The sequence below is a fragment of the Callithrix jacchus genome, chromosome 1 (genome assembly GCF_049354715.1).
Source record: "Callithrix jacchus isolate 240 chromosome 1, calJac240_pri, whole genome shotgun sequence".
In the NCBI taxonomy this organism is placed as follows: domain Eukaryota; kingdom Metazoa; phylum Chordata; class Mammalia; order Primates; family Cebidae; genus Callithrix; species Callithrix jacchus.
In genome coordinates this window covers 16,174,232-16,193,904 of record NC_133502.1, presented here as the reverse complement: position 1 = coordinate 16,193,904, position 19,673 = coordinate 16,174,232, and the positions used below count along the sequence as shown (strand labels likewise).

General features: G+C 49.3%; 2 protein-coding genes and 1 long non-coding RNA gene across 18 annotated transcripts in view; 1 reads left to right on the top strand and 2 right to left on the bottom strand.

Moving 5' to 3' along the window:
• The window catches only part of GGACT (gamma-glutamylamine cyclotransferase), a 109,277-nt gene that overhangs the window by 45,499 nt on the left and 44,105 nt on the right, over positions 1 to 19,673 (top strand). For 4 of the 6 annotated variants that reach the window (XM_078375266.1, XM_078375331.1, XM_078375312.1 and 1 more), the window contains one exon: positions 7,250 to 9,630. The exons of the other annotated variants lie outside the window; for them this stretch is intronic. In XM_078375266.1, the coding sequence (XP_078231392.1) occupies positions 7,259 to 7,720 (462 nt within the window). In that variant the 5' untranslated portion in view covers positions 7,250 to 7,258 and the 3' untranslated portion in view covers positions 7,721 to 9,630. Of the gene's footprint in view, positions 1 to 7,249; positions 9,631 to 19,673 lie in introns of those variants that run through there. 6 annotated transcript variants of the gene reach the window in all.
• Positions 181 to 6,751, bottom strand: LOC118152252 (uncharacterized). The gene is made up of 4 exons (XR_013536268.1): positions 6,616 to 6,751; positions 4,795 to 4,884; positions 2,280 to 2,396; positions 181 to 1,565 (listed from the first exon to the last, which is right to left on the bottom strand). It is a non-coding gene; the product is annotated as an uncharacterized LOC118152252 (long non-coding RNA).
• Positions 9,380 to 19,673, bottom strand: part of PCCA (propionyl-CoA carboxylase subunit alpha) — a 433,256-nt gene continuing 422,962 nt past the window's right edge. For all 11 annotated transcript variants that reach the window (XM_054246197.2, XM_035293344.3, XM_002742504.6 and 8 more), the window contains 2 exons: positions 11,992 to 12,069; positions 9,380 to 9,712 (listed from right to left, as the gene is read on the bottom strand). In XM_054246197.2, coding sequence (XP_054102172.2) covers positions 9,644 to 9,712; positions 11,992 to 12,069 — 147 coding nt within the window. In that variant the 3' untranslated portion in view covers positions 9,380 to 9,643. The remainder of the gene's footprint in view (positions 9,713 to 11,991; positions 12,070 to 19,673) is intronic.

Here is a 19,673-nt window from a genome sequence, read left to right as displayed (position 1 = left end):
CTCCTGAAACTCTTCTAAAGAACTGAAGAAGGAGGAACACTCCAATGTTCGGCATTACTCTGATACTAAAACCAAAGACACAACGAAAAGGAAACTACATACTAATATTCTTGATGAAGATTGATGCGAAAATCCCAAACAAGACATTAGCAAACAGATTTCAACAACACATGAAAAGGATTATATGCCATGGCCAAGTGGGATTTATTCCTGGAAATGCAAGGATATTTCAATGTAAGAAAATCAATCAATGTAATACACCACAGTAACAGAATAAAGGAAAAAAACACAATCATCTCAGTTGACACAGAAAAAGCATTTGACAAGATTCAACACAACTTAACAAACGAATACAAGGAAATTACCTCAACAGCTTAAGGTCATATGAAAAGCCCACATGATACTCAGTGATGACAGAATGAAAGCTTTTCTTTGAAGATCAGGAACAAGAAAAGGATGCCACTTTCATACCTTCTATTGAACATAGTCCTAGGAGTCCTAGCTGGAGCAATCAGGCAAGAAAAAGAAATTTAAGAGGCATCCAAATCAGAGGTAAGAAGTAAAATTACCTCTTTTTGCAAACAATATGGTCCTTTATAGAAAATGTAAACATTCCACTTTAAAACTTTTAGAACTAATAAGCAAATCCAGCAAAGTTGCAGGAGACAAAATTAACACAAATAATTGTTGCATTTTTATAATTAGGAATCTGTAAAGGAAATTAAACTGTTCCATTTGCAATAACATCAAAAAGAATAACATACTTGGAAATAAACCAAGCAGGCAAGATGTGTACACACTGCTGAAAGCAATTGAAAGAACACAAGTAAATCAAAAGATATCCCATGTTCATGGATTGGAAGACAATATTATTAAGATGTCAGTATTGCCTAAAGTGATCTACAGATTAATGCATTCCTTTAATGCAGAAAGAGGAAAACTCAATCCAAAAATTTATATGGAAATATCAAAGGACCCTAAATAGACAAAGTGATCTTGAAAAAGAACAATGTTGGAGGTCTCATACTTCCTGATTTCAAAACTTACTGTAAAGTTACAGTAATCAAAATAGCATGGAGCAGGAATTCCTCCTTATCGGTGGTTTTACTTTCCATGGTTATTGTTTAATGGGTGCAGAGTTTGTTTTGCAAGATGAAAAGGTTCTGGAGACCTTTTTCACAACTCAAATAAACTTAACACTACTGAACCAAACACCTAAAAAAATAGTTGTGATAAAATACACATAACATCAAATTTATCATAATTTTTAAAACTCTAGAAATTAAAAAGAAAGGAAATACAGAGAAGGATTTGGTTTATCAGATAAAATTCAAAACAAGTGGGGAACCAAAAGCATAGGGAAGTGTAGGGTCCTTTACAAACCATTTCTGTCCTTGCAGAGCCTGAGTCCTGCACCATACCTGACAGGGTCATCTCCCGTGGGCCTCGGGGTCACTGCAAGTGGCAGAGCCAGAGAGGCTGTTGGGGTCCAGCAGGCCTGGCTTCAGTTCCTGCTGCTGCCGCTCACCAGCTCTGGGCTGGAGTCCTCATTTTAGTCTCTTCATCTGTTAAATGAAGATAACACCACCAACTTTACCGAGTCGAGAGTATTAAATGAACCGAGACGACACAAGCTACTCAATGCAGGGCCCATGCACCCAGGGGGCCCTCGGTCAAGTCCTCGCTGGGAGTTAGCTGCCTTCAGCAACACCATCCTGCAAGACTCTCTTCTCCTCCTGCCTCTCTCCTAAGCCTGCTTGTCCACTCTTGGATGAAATATTTTTCTTCCTTTGCAGTTGAATCCCTAGAATAGTGAAAACAAAGCCCACTGTGTGCCGAGTCCTGCTCTGTCCTGGCATCTTACACCTCTTATTCCAAAGTCTGGGCTGCTTCCGTAGGACTGTTCTCAGCTTGGCGGTAGTCTCCCTGCCTGAGTGATGGTGCTGCCACCTCTTACTGAAAGATTGGTGTCTGAGAGCGAGCGCCTGCGCTGTGCAGTTGTCTCCCATGAGGCACCCTTTGACAAGTCTGTCTTCAGTCTCCTATCAATGACACTGTGGCTTCAATGACACAGGCCATCCCTGCATGTCTGCGTCAGGCTTTCCTGCAAATTCTGCCTCATCTTCCCTTTCTCTCGTAACAGCAGCAGGAAGAGCAAGTGCTTTCTCTGCCTCCCCACTGCCTGGCTCCTTCAGCTGTCACCAGCCATCCCCTCTACCGAGCCCTCACTCAGGTGCCGCAGTTGCTACTTACTGGCTTCTCTGGGGGACTTGACATACCCTTGAGTCACCTACACCTGAAGAAAACCCTCTCGCCATTCTTCTAAGCAAGCAGTTTGTCTTGTCGCATCCTTTCTGGCTCGCATAAGTCTCTCAAAGAGGAGGGGGCTAGGGCCGCTGCAGCAGGAGAGAAGATGGGAAGGATAGGCCCTGTGTCCAGCTTCCTCCTAAATGCTGCTCAGACAACTCACAAGGACAGCGGAGGAAAGCAGGCCACATGTTTCTGGAAGATGGAACACAGAAGTGAGTGACAGCTGACTTAGCCTGGAGACACCCAAAACCTAAGCTCCTGCACAGCGAGAGGCCGATGAGCAGTCAGCTGAGCAAAGCCTGGAATGCCAGAGGAGACCAGAACCGCGGCCACAGAGGCAAGGACAGTCCCAGAAACAGAAGGGCTGAGAGACCCTGCCGCCTCCCCTCATACCTGACAGAGGACAGACGGTTCTTTTCTGGAGAGCAAAAACGCCTTGGTGCTGGGTACACATGCCTAGCTGAGTGGTAGTGAGGTAGCACCCTGAAAACGAGCACTGAGGGAAAGTCTGCTGAGCTCCCAGGGCCTGTCCCCAGAGCCCTGTGCAAGGCCTGCTACCTGCTAGGCTCACAGAGCTCAGCCTCACTTCCAAAGAGTGGCTCAGCTTTTCCAGTCAAGATCATGTGTGAAGAAAACCTCTTGAAATACAGAGAAGAGGAGGAGTTAAGAGAAATTGAAGCAATGAAAGGAAGGAAGGAAACTTAAAAAAAAATTTTTTTTAAAGATAGTACTGAGCCTGTGAATGAACAAAAAGCAGCTTTAAAAAAAAAAAAAAGATATTGGTGGCTGGGCACGGTGGCTCACACCTGTAATCCCAGCACTGTGGGAGGCTGAGGCGGGTAGATCATGAGGTCTGGAGTTCGAGACTAGCCTGACCAGCATGGTGTAACCCCATCTCTTCTAAAAATAAAAAATTAGCCGGGTGTGGTGGCAGGTGCCTGTAGTCCCAGCTACTCAGGGAGCTGAGGCAGGAGAATCGCTTGAACCCAGGAGGCGGAGGTTACAGTGAGCCAAGATTGTGCCACTGCACTCCAGCCTGGGCGACAGAGAGAGACACGGTCTCAAAAAAAAAAAGATACTGGAAATACATATGGTGGCAAATAAGTTTTTAATAGAAGAAATGGAGGATAAAGCAGAATATGATGATCAGGAGGAAAGAAGAAAAGATAAGAACACTGGAGTTGAAGCCAGGACGTTCACTGCCAGAATATTGGGAGTGTCAGAAAGAGAACAGAGGAAGGAGGGGAGAAAATGCCCCTGTGATCCAGGACAAGGAGCATTCAGATTGAAATTCCCTGCACAGTCAATGAAAAAAAACCAGAGTCTACATCATCAGAAAATTCTAGAATCTGAGGGATAAAAGGAAACCCCCATGCACCTTCAGAGAAGAGCTGGAGTCACACCCAGGGCACCTGGATCACAGCGCACTGACTTCTCGCAAGAACTCAGGAAGTGAGAAGACAATGAAGAAATGTCTCTAGACTTGGAGATTTCTGAGGGAAATGATGTCTACAGTCATCTGCCCAACCACGTGATTAACCAAAAGTGGCAGAGAATATACTTCAGCAAAACGTGGCCGTCAGCCCAGCCGGAGGATGGGACAGGAATGAGGGTGGCCTGGACGGCAGCGACACGAACAGCCCAGACTAGAGCTGGGTAGGGAGGACCTTTTGGCGAATGGTCAGGGCCAGGTTCTGACTGTGCTCTCAGAAAACGTGAGGCTGAATTGCAGTCCTAGAAACCTAAGCAAAATGCAAAACAGAAAACCAAACTTGAAGCAATTTTTAATTTCAAGAAAAAAAGTGGGCCAAGAAAGGAAATGTAATCACAGTAGGCCCTGCGTCTCAGCTGAGAGCATGTTTACCTGGTTCTAATGCCAAAATCGATCTGGGGCTGACCCAGCACTGTGATGGGTCTGTTGGGAGGATGGCAGAACATGGTAGGAGAGCCAGGTGTCGGGCTTCTACAGTGATGACAGCAGTGGCACATGCCACATGTGAACAGACCACACAGGACATGTGCTGGTAACCCACTGCAGTCTCTGAGGCAGGCTGCTAACTGTGACTTCATTTTACAGTTGAGGAAGCTGAGGCACAGAGACATTATGTGATTTGCCTAAAGTCACAGAGTTCAAGTCTGTGCTTTAGAACCACTGTGCTCACCCACTTTATGGGTAAAAAGGCAAGACATGATTTAAGACATCAAGAAGTAGCAGTGTAAGTAACAATGTAGAGATAAATGCCAAACACAACAGTTAAAAGCCTTAAAAGCGCTGCCTCCAGGGAGTGGAAAGGGGTAGGAAATTTCATTTTTCTTGTAAAGTGATCTATTTCCATTATGGACACATGCCATTTTAAAACACTGCGTCAGGGAAAGCCAGGCAGGCACCTGGCTGTGGAGAGCTGGTCTGCAGGGTGACTACAGCCCTGCCTGGCTGGCTGGTCCTAGGTCGCCACCAGCCTGGGTGGGACTGAGCTTCCTCACCTGCAGGCGCTGGACTGGGCTCTTTCAAAGTTCTGTTCTGGCTCTTCATCTTCCAGCAACAAACAAGACCAGTGATTTAGAGAGCACGTGCTATAGAGACAACCAGACAGGGTGATATGACGGACTGAGTGGGCCCAGCCCCAGCTTAGGCACGGGGGGGGGGGGTGGGGGGGAGCAGGAGCCACCTGCGCAAGCGGGGAGAGGGTGCAGGAGATGAGGTGGGAGAAGTGAGTGTACTCTAAGAGACTGACAGGGACCCTCTGGGTGCTGCACTAGGGACAGGCTCCAGGGGAACAAAGAAGCCAGGGGAACAGGCAGGCAGTCGGGGAGGAGAGCAGGGGGGAGGTGTGGCAGAGGAAGCGTGGATGGGTCTTGGGGCTGGGATGCAGGTGTGGGAGGGATGTGAGTCCTTCCAAATGCTGAGTCCCCAAGGCGGCTGCGCTGCAGGACCCTGACCATCATTGCCCCACCCCCCCCGCCCCGGGTGCTCATCTTTCGGGCTGGCTCCTCGCCCGCTGCTGTAGGCAGCCCCTTCCATCCAGTCCTCTCTCCAGACCCCAGCGCTGCTGTCAGCTGGGGACTTTTGTCACTTTCCTGTACACCCATCCTCCATTTCCCCAGCAGCTGACTCCTGGCAACTTTAGGCCTGAGCACTTGCCTCTTCCTCTTCCCTCAGCACCGTCTTACCCCAGCTTCTCCTTCATTCACATCTGGACTTTCCTATTCCAGCATGTCCCCAAGTCTAAGCTGTGTCCCCACGCTGGCTGGGGTGTCCCAGGGCTATCGCAGGGCCAGAACTGTGGAGTGCACGTCTGGCCAGCAATGTGTTTTTCCCAAGGCCACACCTTTCCTAGTAAAATGTGCCTGAAATCTGGGGAACACTGATGTTGCACAGGCCGGTGACAGAACCAAGAGGCAGCAGGGGCACAGCTGAAGAGCAAAACAAGGCCTAGACCCCCAGAGCAGCTCTTGTTTGCTGAGAAGAAAACAGAAATCCCGTGAGTTCAGTGTGACTTCTCCAAGGGCCATTTGTCCACAGGACTGGTGGCAAGCGCCAGTGTCTGGGGGCATTTCTGGCTGGTCACAAGCCACTGCTGGTACCTGGACAGCTGCCCCTGTCTTGTCTGCCTGTCCCTGCAGTCCCGTCTACAAAGCCCATCTCAAGGAATAGCCACACAGGCCGTCACCTCATGGCAGGGGCACACGGGGCAGTGGAGCAAGGGGCTCCCACCCCTCTCAATGTTCACTTCCATTTTTGTTTGAGTCACTTTCACGCAGATCACTTCTGTCATTATGTAACAGTGTGTGGCCCAGTCCCAGGCAAGTGGTAAATATTTACCTTCATGCTGGAGCCAAGGTCACTGCAGGGAGCCACGTGAAGCACCATTGCCCTCTAAGACCTTGAGAGAGGAAATAGCAGAAGGCCTGGCTGCCAGAGCTCCACTGGGACAGACTGCCAGGGTCCGAGTTCCCGAGAACTTAGGGCTGAAACCTGTGTTCTCACTGTAGCCAGATAAAAGGTGGTTACAAAATTATGTGTCCATTTTTTTGCTGATTTCTAATTTTTCTCTAATAGTTATGCAGTCTTCAAAGTCCTTTAAAAAACACTGAAAACTGCTCAGGAAAATGGCAGTTCTGTGGGGCTCAGACCGCAGGGCGGGCTGCTGGGACAGGTTTGACACACTGTCCTAGTACAAGGAGTGCCTTTTTCCAGACCAGCAGAGCTAGAGGGCAGTGGCCTTGCTGGACCCTCCACCCCACCACGCAGCTGAAAATAGTGAGACGACTGATCTGGGCTCGGGAGTGGGGGTACCTGCGGACCTGGACAGGGCATGTCTGGAGGTCCCTGCTAGGGCCTGGACAGGGCATCTTCTGGCCTTGAGCTGCGATCCTGGGGTGCAGGGGGTGGAGGCTGGTGTCGTCGGAGTCGGGAGGCTGCGCAGTCAGCAGGTTAGGCTGTTCCTGAGAGGCGGTGGTTTGTGGGCGAGGCTGGGCTGCCCCTGCAGGGCTGAGGAGCATCATCCATCCAGGTGCTGCGGGGAGGCTGGGGTCCTCCTTCTGTAGAACGCAGATGTCCTGTCTGCTACAGACATGTCAGGGAAGTCACAGATGTGTGCCCCTTTCTCTAGCGGAGGGATTGGCAAACACCACGCCCACAGGTTAGAGCTGACCTGGTGCTCATTTGTGAACAGCCCACAAGCTAGGAACGGTTTTCACGTGTTTCAATGATGGCCGAAAATCGAAACGTCTCGTGATGTGTGAAAACCGTTGGCCATTCTCATCTGCGTTGCTAAGTAACGCCTGATGGGAGCACAGCCATGCACATTCCCGTGGCGTGAGCTGTGACCCCCCGAGGGGAGCGGCCCCAGTGGAGACGCTCTGGGCCGCGCCCCAACCCCGGGTGCAGACGCAGAGCTGCCACCGTGGGCTCACCAGTTGCCTCCTTTCCCCGCAGCTCTGCCCGATGGCGCTCCTCTTCGTGTACGGCACCCTGAAGCGGGGCCAGCCCAACCACCGGGTCCTGCGGGACGGCGCCCACGGCTCCGCAACCTTCCGGGCGCGTGGCTGCACGCTGGAGCCCTACCCGCTGGTGATCGCTGGGGAGCACAACATCCCATGGCTGCTGCACCTGCCCGGCTCGGGACGCCGCGTGGAAGGCGAGGTCTACACGGTGGACGAACGGATGCTGCGCTTCCTGGACGACTTCGAGAGCTGCCCGACCCTGTACCAGCGCACGGCGCTGCGGGTGCAGTTGCTGGAGGACCGGGCCCCAGGCACTGAGGAGCCGCCGACGCCCGCCGAGGCGCAGTGCTTCGTGTACAGCACGGCTACCTTCCCGCCGGAGTGGGCCCAGCTCCCCCACCACGACAGCTACGACTCTGAGGGGCCGCACGGGCTGCGCTACAATCCCCGGGAGAACAGATGAGCAGGGTGGGCCTAGTCCTGAGTGCCCCGGGGCTCCGAGATGCTCCCAACTCAGCCCATGCTGGGTGAAGGCGGAGGCAGAACAGAGCCCTTTCCAAGGAATCCATGGGAAAAGGAACCAATATTTCAATGGCATCTGATTTTACAAATAATGTTGACATATAAGTAGCAAGCTGGTTCCCTCCCATCTTTCTACCTGATAAGAAAAATGTAGGATTTTAATTCCCCTAAATGGCATTTGGAGAGTTTGTGTGATCATGCCCAATTCTTCCTACTCTCTGCTTCTTCCTTGTCCTGTTGTTTTTGTTTGCTCCGCTTTGAGCTCAAGACAACATTTGGGATCAATGTGAAAGACTTGGTGTTGCAGCTAGATTTCAGCAGCGCTGCTAGACTGATCGTGGCCTGTAGCCCCTGAGAGAGCTGATTTTAGACGGCTGGGTCAAATTTGTAAAGAAGGTCCACAGGGCAAGCATGCCATGTATCAGAGTGTGTACAGCACCATTCTTTATATATATATTTTTTATATCAAGCTTCACAACAATATTAAAGGTTATTTAAAATTGAAGTCAATGTTTCAGGAAATCAAACATAAAAGTGTTAGTGCTGTGTCTGACCCCCACTTTTTTTTGTATACTTATTTGATGGAAGGTTCTTTACATTCTGGTCCAAAAAAATAATGAACACCCACTTGCTGGGAGACACAGCTGAGCACCCGGACTCAAGAAGTTTATCTGAGCCCAGATCTCAGCAGCCCCATCCCTGCCCCCTGAAGGGAGAGCATTTGGGGCTGGTCCTTTCAGAGAAGAGCCAACGAATTAGTAATTTGTTCTTCAGGCCTGACAGAAGCTTAGCTTCCAAATACAAACAGCACTTAAAATAATTTTAGCAAAGCACGAAGGACCAATTACTGCCCACCTCCATCTGATAATTGTCAGCATCGACTCAACTCGGTGCGCAGCTCTTTGCTTCTGCTTCGCAGCAAATTCTGAAACGTATTCCAAGAATTTCAGAACCAAATGAAAATGCAGGTGCTGTGATCCTCAGTAACCTCGTTCTCTGTTGGGAGAGCTCACTTACTCTTCAACTTAATGGTAGACTGTGATCGCGAACTGCATCTGGTACAAAAACATGATCATTATTTTTAGCTTCTTTTGCTTAGTTAATTGGAAACTTGCTTCACAAAAAAACCATACAAAGGCTGGGATGGGTCTCAGCTGATCAGCTTGTGGCAGCCCCATCCTTGACGGGGTGGATGAGGCCCCCCCAAGCACCCTGTGACTGCCCCCCTTGTGCAATGGGGAAGGGACCAGGCAGCATGCTCACCCTCACAACAGTGCAGACAGCACCCTAGGCTGCCAGGAAGCCTCAAGGTGACTGCCATAGGGGTCAGCCATCAGCACCACACCCACATGGAGAGCCACAGCAGGAAGGGGATTGCCTAAACCTGCATCTGCATTCCTCAGCACCAGGAGTGAGGGCCTCACTTCCAGAAGAAGGCAGGCAGTGAGATGAAAAAAGTCAAGTGCTAATAAAGCCAGGCAGAGAAATGACATGTATAGCAAACTTCCAAAAGGATCACAAAGAAATGCTGGTGGTCCACTGGCAGAGCCTGTCACCTAAGTATACATTGTCTTCATTCAAAAAAAAGGGCACACTAATATTTAGACAAACGCTGTTTTATTGATTTCAGTTTGACACTAGGAAATCTCACAGGAGAAGTACAAATCATACGTACAGCATTTACATGAATGAAAATTTCCATTGGTGATTTTTTTTGGCAGAATATTGGTCTCGATTCTGTGTAATATGACGATGTAAAACGTAGCTGCATGGGGGTGTTCTGTAAAATGCTTGAATCAAATGTGTGAAAGCATCATGCAAATGGCGAATTAAATTGGCTGATGACTGAAAGGTTATAAATCATTCACTCCAGTTCCACGAGCAGATCCCCTTCTCCAACTGTGTCTCCAGCTCGACAGTGTACAGATTTTACCTTGAATTGTTAAAAATGCAGAGGGAGGGGAGAGTAAGAATTAGTAACCAGAACCAGGAGGCGGTAGGCTCCTAATCCACTTTTAGAAATGCACAGTCCTGCAGGCCCAGCAGCCCAGGCACGAGCCACCCCACTGGAGCCAGTCAGAGGGACCCTGGTGAATGGGGAGGTGCCCTGGTGGCTCTGCCACACCCTCCCCTTTCTCGCCTCCTCTGTCCTCAGCACCCTCACAGTGGCCGGCCTGAGGGCTGCGCTCTGGCCCTTCACCATGGGCGCACTCAGGTTGAGGTGGGCTCTTCACTGCCAGGTGACTTCGAACCCCCAGCCTCCCTCTCTTTCTATGCTTTTAGGTTGTGGAAATGTTCTCTGCGAATTAATGGAATATTTGGTGTAAAAGAAAAAGAATAAAACATTCGACAGTCAGACCAGCTGCTGAGTAAGAGGAGCACTTCCCTAGCCTGAGCGCACCTTCCTTAAAACAGAGTCCTCGGCAGCGGTGGGGCTGTGCAGTCGCCCTTTCCAGCACCATGGGTGTGTGGACTGTACCTTCTTGTCCTACCGATTTTGGTCAATCTTTATCAAGTTTTGCTTTCCCAAACTTGTGTTCAGGCTCAATTAGCAAGGAGGGGGCTGACGGGGGGAAGATCAGTCATCTGACTTGGTGGAGGCCCTGGCTCGGGCCTGAAAATGAGCAACGGGTTGGAACTAATCGGCCACTGCAGACCTTGCTTCTTGGACTGAAGAGGCTGCTTTCCACGATGCTCCTGTCTCCATTTAGCAGCCCTCCTACATGACGTCGTTTTAGAGATGCTACGATTACCACAGTTGAGGATCTGTTTCCTTTGTGAACTTTTTCTCTGGGAGGAAAAGTGGCCTCGCAGGTAGGAACCAGGCCCTGCTACTCTGCGTGGGGACTTTGGGCCACTTCTGTGATTCCTGGCTGGGTTGGAATGGAGAGGCCTGGGGATGGGGAGAGGCGAGCGGAATGCACAGCATGGCTCCAGCCATGAGGGTGGAGGGAGACCCAGGCCATGAGGACGGGAAACCCACTGATGCGTGGCACCACGACACTTCAGGGAACTAAGGCCAAGTTCATCTCTGCATTAACACCTCAGTCCCATAGCACAGGGCCCTTGGCGTGCAGCAGACGCACCTTCTCAGTCCCCACAACGAGGCCAAGTTCTCATCAGGGATGGGTGTCATGACACTAGCCAGCACAAATGTTAAATCCCAAAGAACCAATAAAAGCATCTTTACATCAACAGAAACCAATGTTTTCTTGTTCACTCTTTAAAAAAGTAATTTAGAAAGAATTCCTTAAAACACTGCAAATCATGCCATTTTACTCTCCCCATCCCACCAAGACTCCGCAGCTGTCTGCACCCCTCCAGACCTGCTGCTGGCTCAGGAGCGCCGGCATACACCTGGGCCCCTGTTCTCCCTGCCCCTTCTCCGAGAATCACCTTCACTGCCTTCTGCAGTGACAGAGCATGAGACTGAGGCTGCATCTCTCTGATGCAAACCTGGTTATGAACTGATGGATCTCTTTGTACCCAGTGGTCCCAAGACATTGCCACACGCAGAACATGGCCAGCCCTGTGCTTCCTATCATGCCCCACCCTGCAGACACTTCCCAACCCAAACGGCCCTCGGAAAAGATCTTTACCTATTAACGGGATTCTTTTAGTCACAGGAAGAATAATGAAGTTATTGCTTAAAAAGACTTTTCTACTTTCTTCAAGGAAAAAAATACACTGAAGTTTCACTATTAATGAATTTCAGTACTAATAGATACTCTCCTTTTTTTCTCCCTAAATAATTAAGTCCCACATGCACATGGGGTTTTAGCTTCTCTTGATCTACAACTGAATTGTTCTCTTTGTAGAGAAATTGTCTTGAAGAGTTACATTAATTTTTGCAATCTATAAAACCGTTTCCTGCTGTGTGACCTAAGTCTCAGATAACTAACTGCCTCCAAGACAGATGTAAACATTAAAAATTAAAGACCCCTTAATTTGAAAGACATTAAGGTGAAGAACAGTTGTTCTTTGAACCTGAACATAATACACAGACTTTTTTGGAAGGCACACTCTGGGTGAGGCAGGGACGCATCAGGGCGGAATGGCAAAAGCTCCCAATCCTAGTGGCCTCCTCTGTAAAAGGGAGAAGGGAAGAGGGTGCCTGCCTCTGCGGTGCCTTTCCAGCAAAATCATCCATGATTCAAAGGTGGACGTCCTCCCTCACGGGCCGGCCAGGGCTGATGGGGCGTGGGGACTCACCGCGCCAGCTCTCCCAGCTGTCATACTATTCTGCATTTTCATGGCCTCGATCACACACATCTCTTGACCTTCAGTGACCTGGAAAACAAAAGAGTTTTAAAAGCTTCTAATTTTGCAATAATGCTTAGGAATGAGGCCATTATGAAGTTATCTTTCAAATGCCCCAAAATTTGTGTCTCTAAACGGCTGCAATGATCTCTAATGTTTCCTATTCCAAACTCATCTTTAGGGACAGTAGAGAAAAGCCATTCTCTCTCAAAGTCCTTGCTGGAAAAAAGTCCGGGACTTTTTCCCTGACTGGGGGACCCCGGAGAACTGGGGACCCTGGCTGCGGGGCCTACCCTGGGGATCTCTGAGTTTGGCTCTGCCACTAACAGAGGTGCTGGGAAATTGGAATGTCTTCCACTTACCTGAAACGTCCGGAAATCTTTACAGACAGACTCAAGGTTGCCTGGGGTTAAAGGGGGAAGGGGAGTGACTGCTGAAGGATACAGGGTTTGGTTTGGTTTTGTTTTTGAGATGGAGTCTCACTCTGTCACCAGGCTGGAGTGCAGTGGCTCGATCTCAGCTCACTGCAACCTCTACCTCCCGGTTCAGGCGATTCTCCTGCCTCAGTCTCCCAGAGTAGCTGGGACTACAGGCACGTGCCACCACACCCAGCTAATTTTAGTATTTTTAGTAGAGTTGGTGTTTCACCATGTTGGCCAGGAGGGTCTTGATCTCTTGACCTGGTGATCCACCTGCCTTGGCTTCCCAAAGTGTTGGAATTACAGGCGTGAGCCACTGCACCCAGCCAGGATACAGGTTTTTGTTTTGTTTTGTTTTTAGACAGTCTTGCTCTGCTGTCCAGGCTGGAGTACAGTGACACAATCTTGGCTCACTGCAACCTCTGCCTCTCAGGTTCAAGTGATTCTCTTTCCTCAGCCTACTGAGCAGCTGGGATTACAGGTGCCTGACACCACACCCAGCTAATTTTTGTATTTACAGAAGAGTAAAACTGGGGTTTCACCATATTGGTCAAGCTGGTCTCAAACTCCTGACCTTATGATCTGCTCACCTTGGCCTCCCAAAGTGTTGGGATTACAGGCGTAAGCCACCATACCCGGCCTCGTACAGGGTTTCTTTTGGGAGTGATAAAAATGTTCCAAAATTAATTGTGGTGACAGCTACACAACTCTGAATTGACTAAAACCACTGAATTGTACACTTTCAAGGGCTAAATTGTATGTGAATTACAGCTCAGTATAGCTGTTACGAAAAACAAAACAAAACGGAACAAAACACCAAGAGCACACCTTTCTGTCTATAGCCCTGGGAGCTGGGAACAGCTCAGCCCTGGCGCCACGAGGACCACGGTCCCATCCTCTGCACGACACACTGAGTACCCACAAGGAGGCAGCTTCTGAAAAGGCCTTCCCCACTGGGAATGACTTCCAGGGAGCTATACACATTCCACGCAAGGAGACTGGGAGTGCCCACGGGCCCTTGCCCAGACTGCGTTCAGAGCTTGCCTTTAATTCTGAGGGGCAGCCAGGCTTGGGCTGGGTGGAAGCTGACCGGGGTTAAGCCCAAGGCTTCACTGTAGGAGTTCACTGTGGCTGAAAACCATGCTACACATTCACTTCGCTCTGCCTCGATGAGTCAGCATCCTGAGCCGCCCAGGTTTTTCTCTTGCCTTTATGAAAAAGGGCCTCCCAGTCTTTGAAACGGGCAAATCCAGGTTCCTAGGGCAACGGCTATGGAGTGTGGGTGGGCGTCCTGGCGTGGGGCTCCTGGCCCTTCACACCACCGTGGCCATGCTCGTCCAATGCCGCTGAAGTGCCTAGAGAATGTTCTTTCCTGAAATCCCCAGATGATCTCAAGTCCCCCTCCGGGCCCCCCGTGTGGCACAAGCTGTCTTGCTGGCACTCTGGAGCGCCCAAGCCTGAGGTTCTGTTTTCCTCTGCTGTTCAGGTGGTGGGCTGCTTTTTTTTGGCACAGAAATATAGGAAGAGAGAGGATGCCAAGGCTTTGGTGTTGGCACAGGAGAGACACCGCGCTGAGGAGCTGGGCCTGGAAGCGCTGCCCGCTCTGCCCTTTTTGATTCATTTTCACCTGGCATCTGCATTCCAGGGAGAATGAAGAATCAGCCTCAAGTGCTATTTGCAGGGGGATGGGAGGGGCAGCGCAGAGACAATGCAGAGGCCCCAGTCAGGGGCGTCAGAACAGTCACTCCCTCCAGCCGGCATTTTAGAGCCCTTTTTCTCTCTTAAAAGGCAGTCAGGGACCAGGGAAGCGAGGAGCAGGCCTGGTTCACTGTCTGCACCTGCCAGCCAGCTGCACACAGGGGACCCTGAAAGCCCAGCCGTGTCCTCTTTGAAGCTGGACTCACTGCGACCCACTGTGACCCAGGACTAAGCACTCAGGCAACCGGGGACTCTCTGGGAAATGGATCTGAGACTCAAAAGAATGTAATGGAAATGCCATCCAAAAATCAGGAATCCACCTTCCTGCTCTGGGCACCATTGTCTCTCCAGACGGAGGAGCTCCCTGGGGAATGCATGCCAGCCTCCCACACACCCACTCAGCCCTTCCTCTGCAGGCATCTGAGGGCCCAGGACTGGTTGGAGCCCTGTCTCCCCACCATGCATCTCGGCTTCTCAAGGGTGGCACAGCCCCTACCCCCTCTGCCAGCAGGTGTGCCCCTCTGCCACTTGTCCCCTCCCATCCCATCGCTCTGAATCTGTGGGCCAGACAGGCAGGCAGCTCCTGCTTCTGTTTTAGAGGATCTTCAAGTAGGCACATTAGCAACTAAAGTGCAAATATGAAGCAGAAATGAGGCCTGGGGATTTCCCAGTGTCATACCGGGGGCAGAGGCCACAGTTCTACTCTGTAGTCGGCTACAGTTCTACTCTGGGCCCGCCAAGGCCTGGGAGCAGGCAGGTGGTGGACAGGGGCTCGTGGGCTCTGTTGTCGCTGCCACTGACCCTCTTTGTGGCTGGCTCTGTGCTTCTAACAAGGGCGATTTGCAAGAGGTGACGCACAGGTGACTGTAAGTGCTGGATCCCCGATCGCTCACAGAACAAAACCTTGGATTTAGCCTACTACAGTCAGGAAAAGTGGGGAGGCCTGAAATTAAAACAGTCCTTCCTTCTGATTGTGAGAGTCCAGCAATTCCATTGAAAGGACTTTAAAAAAAGTGTGTCTCTACTGAAGAGATCCCACCTTCCGCCGAACCCACAGCACAGCCCTGAATCACAGCAACTGATCCTTCCTGCTCTATCCTCCTCTCACTGCTGTTTCCCCTCCCTAGTTCCTCTCATGGTGTCCACAGTCTATTTAGAGTATTTAGCTCTATTTATTTATTTATTTATTAGAGACAGAATCTCACTCTGTTGCCCAGGCTGGAGTACAATGGCTTGATCTCAGCTCACTGCAACCGCCACCTCCCAGGTTCAAGCTATTCTGCCTCAGCCTCCTGAGTAGCTGGAATTACAGGCACGCGCCACCAAGTCCAGCTAATTTTTATATTTTTAGTACAGACGGGGTTTCACCACGTTGGCCAGGCTGGTCTCAAACTCCTGACCTCAAGTGATCCACCACCTTGACCTCCCCAAGTTCTGGGGTTACAGGTGTACTGCGCCCAGCTAGATCACTTAGCTGCAAATGCAAACCTAAGTAACCCACTTCTCTATTAACTTTACACAATCTGTTTTGTAGACCGTTTCCACTAATTTATCCCTAAGTGATGGTGCTTCAAACCTTCCTTGATGACCTACGAAACAGTGAGATACAGCTTGTTCGACAGAATCATGTTCTATCCACACACACACACACACACACACACACACACACGTGAACTTAACTGAATTTCACCTTGTTTCATCCTTTGGAAAAAATCAAGCTGGAGGACCAAATTTGATATAAACCAAACATCAAAGAATGCAATGGAAACAAACTACGTCTGCCCCAGTCTGTGGAAAGAGGCTGCACTGGAGGGTGTGCTCCAGGGAAGGGTGGGCATGGAGCTGGGCTCCATCCAACAATAGCAACATGCTGCCACTCGGCCGCTGGGAGCAGGGGCTCTCACCTTAGGACTTCCGAGCCTTGCTCCCAGCAGCGCTGGCTCTTGCAGAATGCACTGCACACCCTAGGCTCCACGAGGGAGCTGGGCGGTGGGCCCAGTGCAGGCAACACCCTCCTGATTCCCCTGGGGCACCCGGGAAGCCAGGCATTAATTGGGTGCACTGAGAGGGGCTTCCGACATTCCGTCTCCATCAGACGCCCCCATGTGCAGGCCGGTCCTGCAGGATGTGTGCGCACGCTTCTCCAACACTTTTGTGAATCATCTGATGAAGACTTAATGACTGTGACAGGATGTCTCCAGTGTTGGGCTTACAAAGTGGTCACAAGCCTCGAAAGTCTTTTTGATGAACCTAGTGGGCCTGATGTTATTTCCCCACTCACTGTCTAATTGGTGTAAAGTTTGGAGGTCTGAATCCTGTATCTTTCATCCAGCTTATTGCGTCCTCTCCTTTGACACAGGGTCAAGGTTCACATTCGCATCCGATTATCAGAGCGGCACTCATTAAGCGGGAGTCAGCCTTGCCCCAAAAGAGGCTTGAGAGAAACCTTGGCCCATTTACTCAGCAGATTTTCACATGTCTCGGGGCCCCGAGTGTCACCCAGCGTTGCTCTATGCTGAAGAGCTGCAGACCCCTCCAGCTGATGATGAATTGTGAGTGATGGGAATCAAATCCCGTCAAGCCAGCTGCTTGCCATGGTCGGCAAAATGACTCTAATGGATATAGGCTGCCAATTTTCCAGTTTTACTGGCAAGTCTTCCAAGTGTAATTAAGGGAAGTTATAAATGATATGGAAATCTATCAAGTTCCATTTATTTTCAGAGGACTCTTTCCCCAGAGACTTTTATCTTCAAGCTTATAGTATGCTTTGTTGTGCTAATGATTTAAACCACTTCTTATTTCTGATTAAAGCCCCCAATATCCATTCTACCAAGTTCTCTTCACTCCTTCCACGAAGATTAAAAGACAGAGAACCTTCTCCAGCACTTGCTCCTGCTCAGAAAACAAGCTAAGACAGGGACATATTTAGCAGTGCGGATCCTTCAAACTGCAAACTGCCATGGCCACTAAGAACGCTCAAAGAAAGTGCAGGAAGAAAAAGAGAAGAGAAAGGGGGAAAAAAGACCACCACACATAAAAGAAGCCCCCACAAGTACAGACTTGAAAGTGGTGCTCAATAGCAGATATTCATCAGAAGGTGGTGTCGCTCACTAATGTTATTTGATTTGGAATAAAAGCATGAAAATGATGGCAAAGGCCTAAAATTGGAGATGTAAAGGATGACTGCACAGTATTCCATTTCTCAATTTCATCCTTCAGAGCCACAAAATGGGGGTGATACAGTGAGTGGATGAGATTTACAGTAACAGCTGTGGTCTCCCACACAAGGGAGGCCCTTCTAATGGGCTGAGGTCTGTTTGGAACAGACGGGGAGTAACAAAACAAGGTTCCCTATTAAGAGTGTGCAGTCAAATTTCTGATAAAGAAAATGACAAGGGAGTCAGGTCTCCTTTAAGACGGCCCCATCCTCTTCTTGTTGCCCGAACCCAGGGCTGTTTTAAAGGCGTTATCATGGAAATATAGGCCAAAGGACATACACAGCATCGAGTCCCCCCAACCCCCAGGAAGCCCACTCTCTAGCAACTGTAAGGAATGCAGAGGAAACGGTGCCAGTGGCATATGGCTTTCCACTGCGCTAAACATTCATACAAAAGACAGGTTCATCAGTCATTGGAGTATCTGGATAAAAAATTAGCTCCTGATGGATGGTATTTTGAGCTTACCTGCTGCTAGTACATTACCAGAGAAATGCAGGTTTTGAAACCCACATGACATTAGAAACTGCAGACCATGAAATACGACACGTGCAGGAGCGCACAATGTACGCCAGATTATACAAAATAATAAATAAGCTATTTAAACCCTCTGCCTAAAATTGGGCCCGCTGCAAGGAACCCTGGGTCACTTCTACGCAGGCCAATTAATGCACAGCATCTGCTGTACAGAAGCAGGGCATGAAGCACTTCCGAATGATTTCGGCAATTAAAAGGAAACTGTTTCCTGCCTGTTCAGACAGCAACTGTTTCAATGGAAGAGTGAGCACCAAATCACTGTGTGCAGCTGAAAAATTAAGTCCCCTTTTTGGGGAAGAAGGGTGGGTGGGAGGAAGAATTTTTATGGAAAAAGGAGGCTTCTTTTGTTGTCCTACGCTCTGTGTTTTTCTGCCAAATTAGACAGAAGGCTCGGAGGGCTCAGCAGCCCACTGCAGTTTCCGCTTCTGCGGCACTGGCCGCCGGAAAACACGGATCAATATCAGCCCTGCTGACTGCACCACAAAAGTGAAAATCCCTCCATTTCATTGTTCAAGGCTGGTCTACTTGGAACACAGGTGCCTGAACGGCACGCATTTTAAGGCCTTCAGATCTGAAGAAAGGTTCAGTTAACAGTCACAAGAAAAACATCTCAGACTGAGTGAAAAGGCACTGGGCACATCTGATTATATTAATAGCAACTTCCTCTTTCTGAGCTGGTAAGATAGGCTGGTAAATATTCCCTGATATTTCCTGAAAAAGAAACGTATATGCATTCACATCCCAACATTTTCATGTAAAGCGAGATGGGGAAGAGGCCACAGGAGACCGTGCAGTATCTGAGCAAGGATGGAACCATCATCAAATTACAAAGAGAGACAAGGCGACAGGAGAGGTCCTTCTCCAGCCGAAGGCTCCTCTACTGGCCCATGCACAAGCGGCCTCACTCTGGAGGGCTCCGGGACCAGGGGCCACCCGTCCAGCCCCGCTGCTGGCTCTGGACTGCAGGCACGCGTGCCATCTGCCCAGTGCTCCCCTTGTCTCTCGAGTAGGGCTCCCCAGAACTAGCCAGCACTCCAGGGGTGAAGCGTAGAAATACAGACTTGTGGCCAATATAAAACAAGTCCAGTTTCTCTTACAATTCCTTAAATGAAGAAAAATACGACTCCCTACTGCCCTCTAAGTTAGCTCAAAACCAGAGCCAAAGCCCACAGTTACACAGAGAACTAGTGAAAACATGTCATTCACAATACCTTCGGAAACCATCCTGCACCCTCTACCTTTGTGAAGCATGCTACTTTAAAGGACTCTGTGAAAGGATGATTTTTGTAAACTTTTATTTTTAGCAAAAGAGAAAAAGGTATCTTAAATCTTGGTAAGGTTGAGAATGGTCACTTACAAAAATGTTTAAAACAAAGAAAACACACCTTCTACTCCCAAGCAGATCATTCCTGAAACATGAAATCAAATGCCAAGCTTGGAGAGGAGCCTCCTATATTCAACATATTAATCCATATAAATATTTTATATCAATAATTATCATTGAGTAAATTAAACTGTAAAATTCCCAGACTGTTACCTCCAACAAAACCCAACTCTAAAAATCAGTGTTATCTGGAAAAGATTAAAAGGCCAAATCCGGGGGCAGTTGTTCCCTCTGAAGAAGACAGGACGGGAATGAGATGGGGAGCCTGGCACAGGGCAGTGCATGGAGTGTGTCATGTCTCATTGTGAAAGAACATTTGAATCACGTGTGGAAATGGCGAACAGAGGGCACAGGAGTGCTTGTTGGATTCTTCCCTGTAAC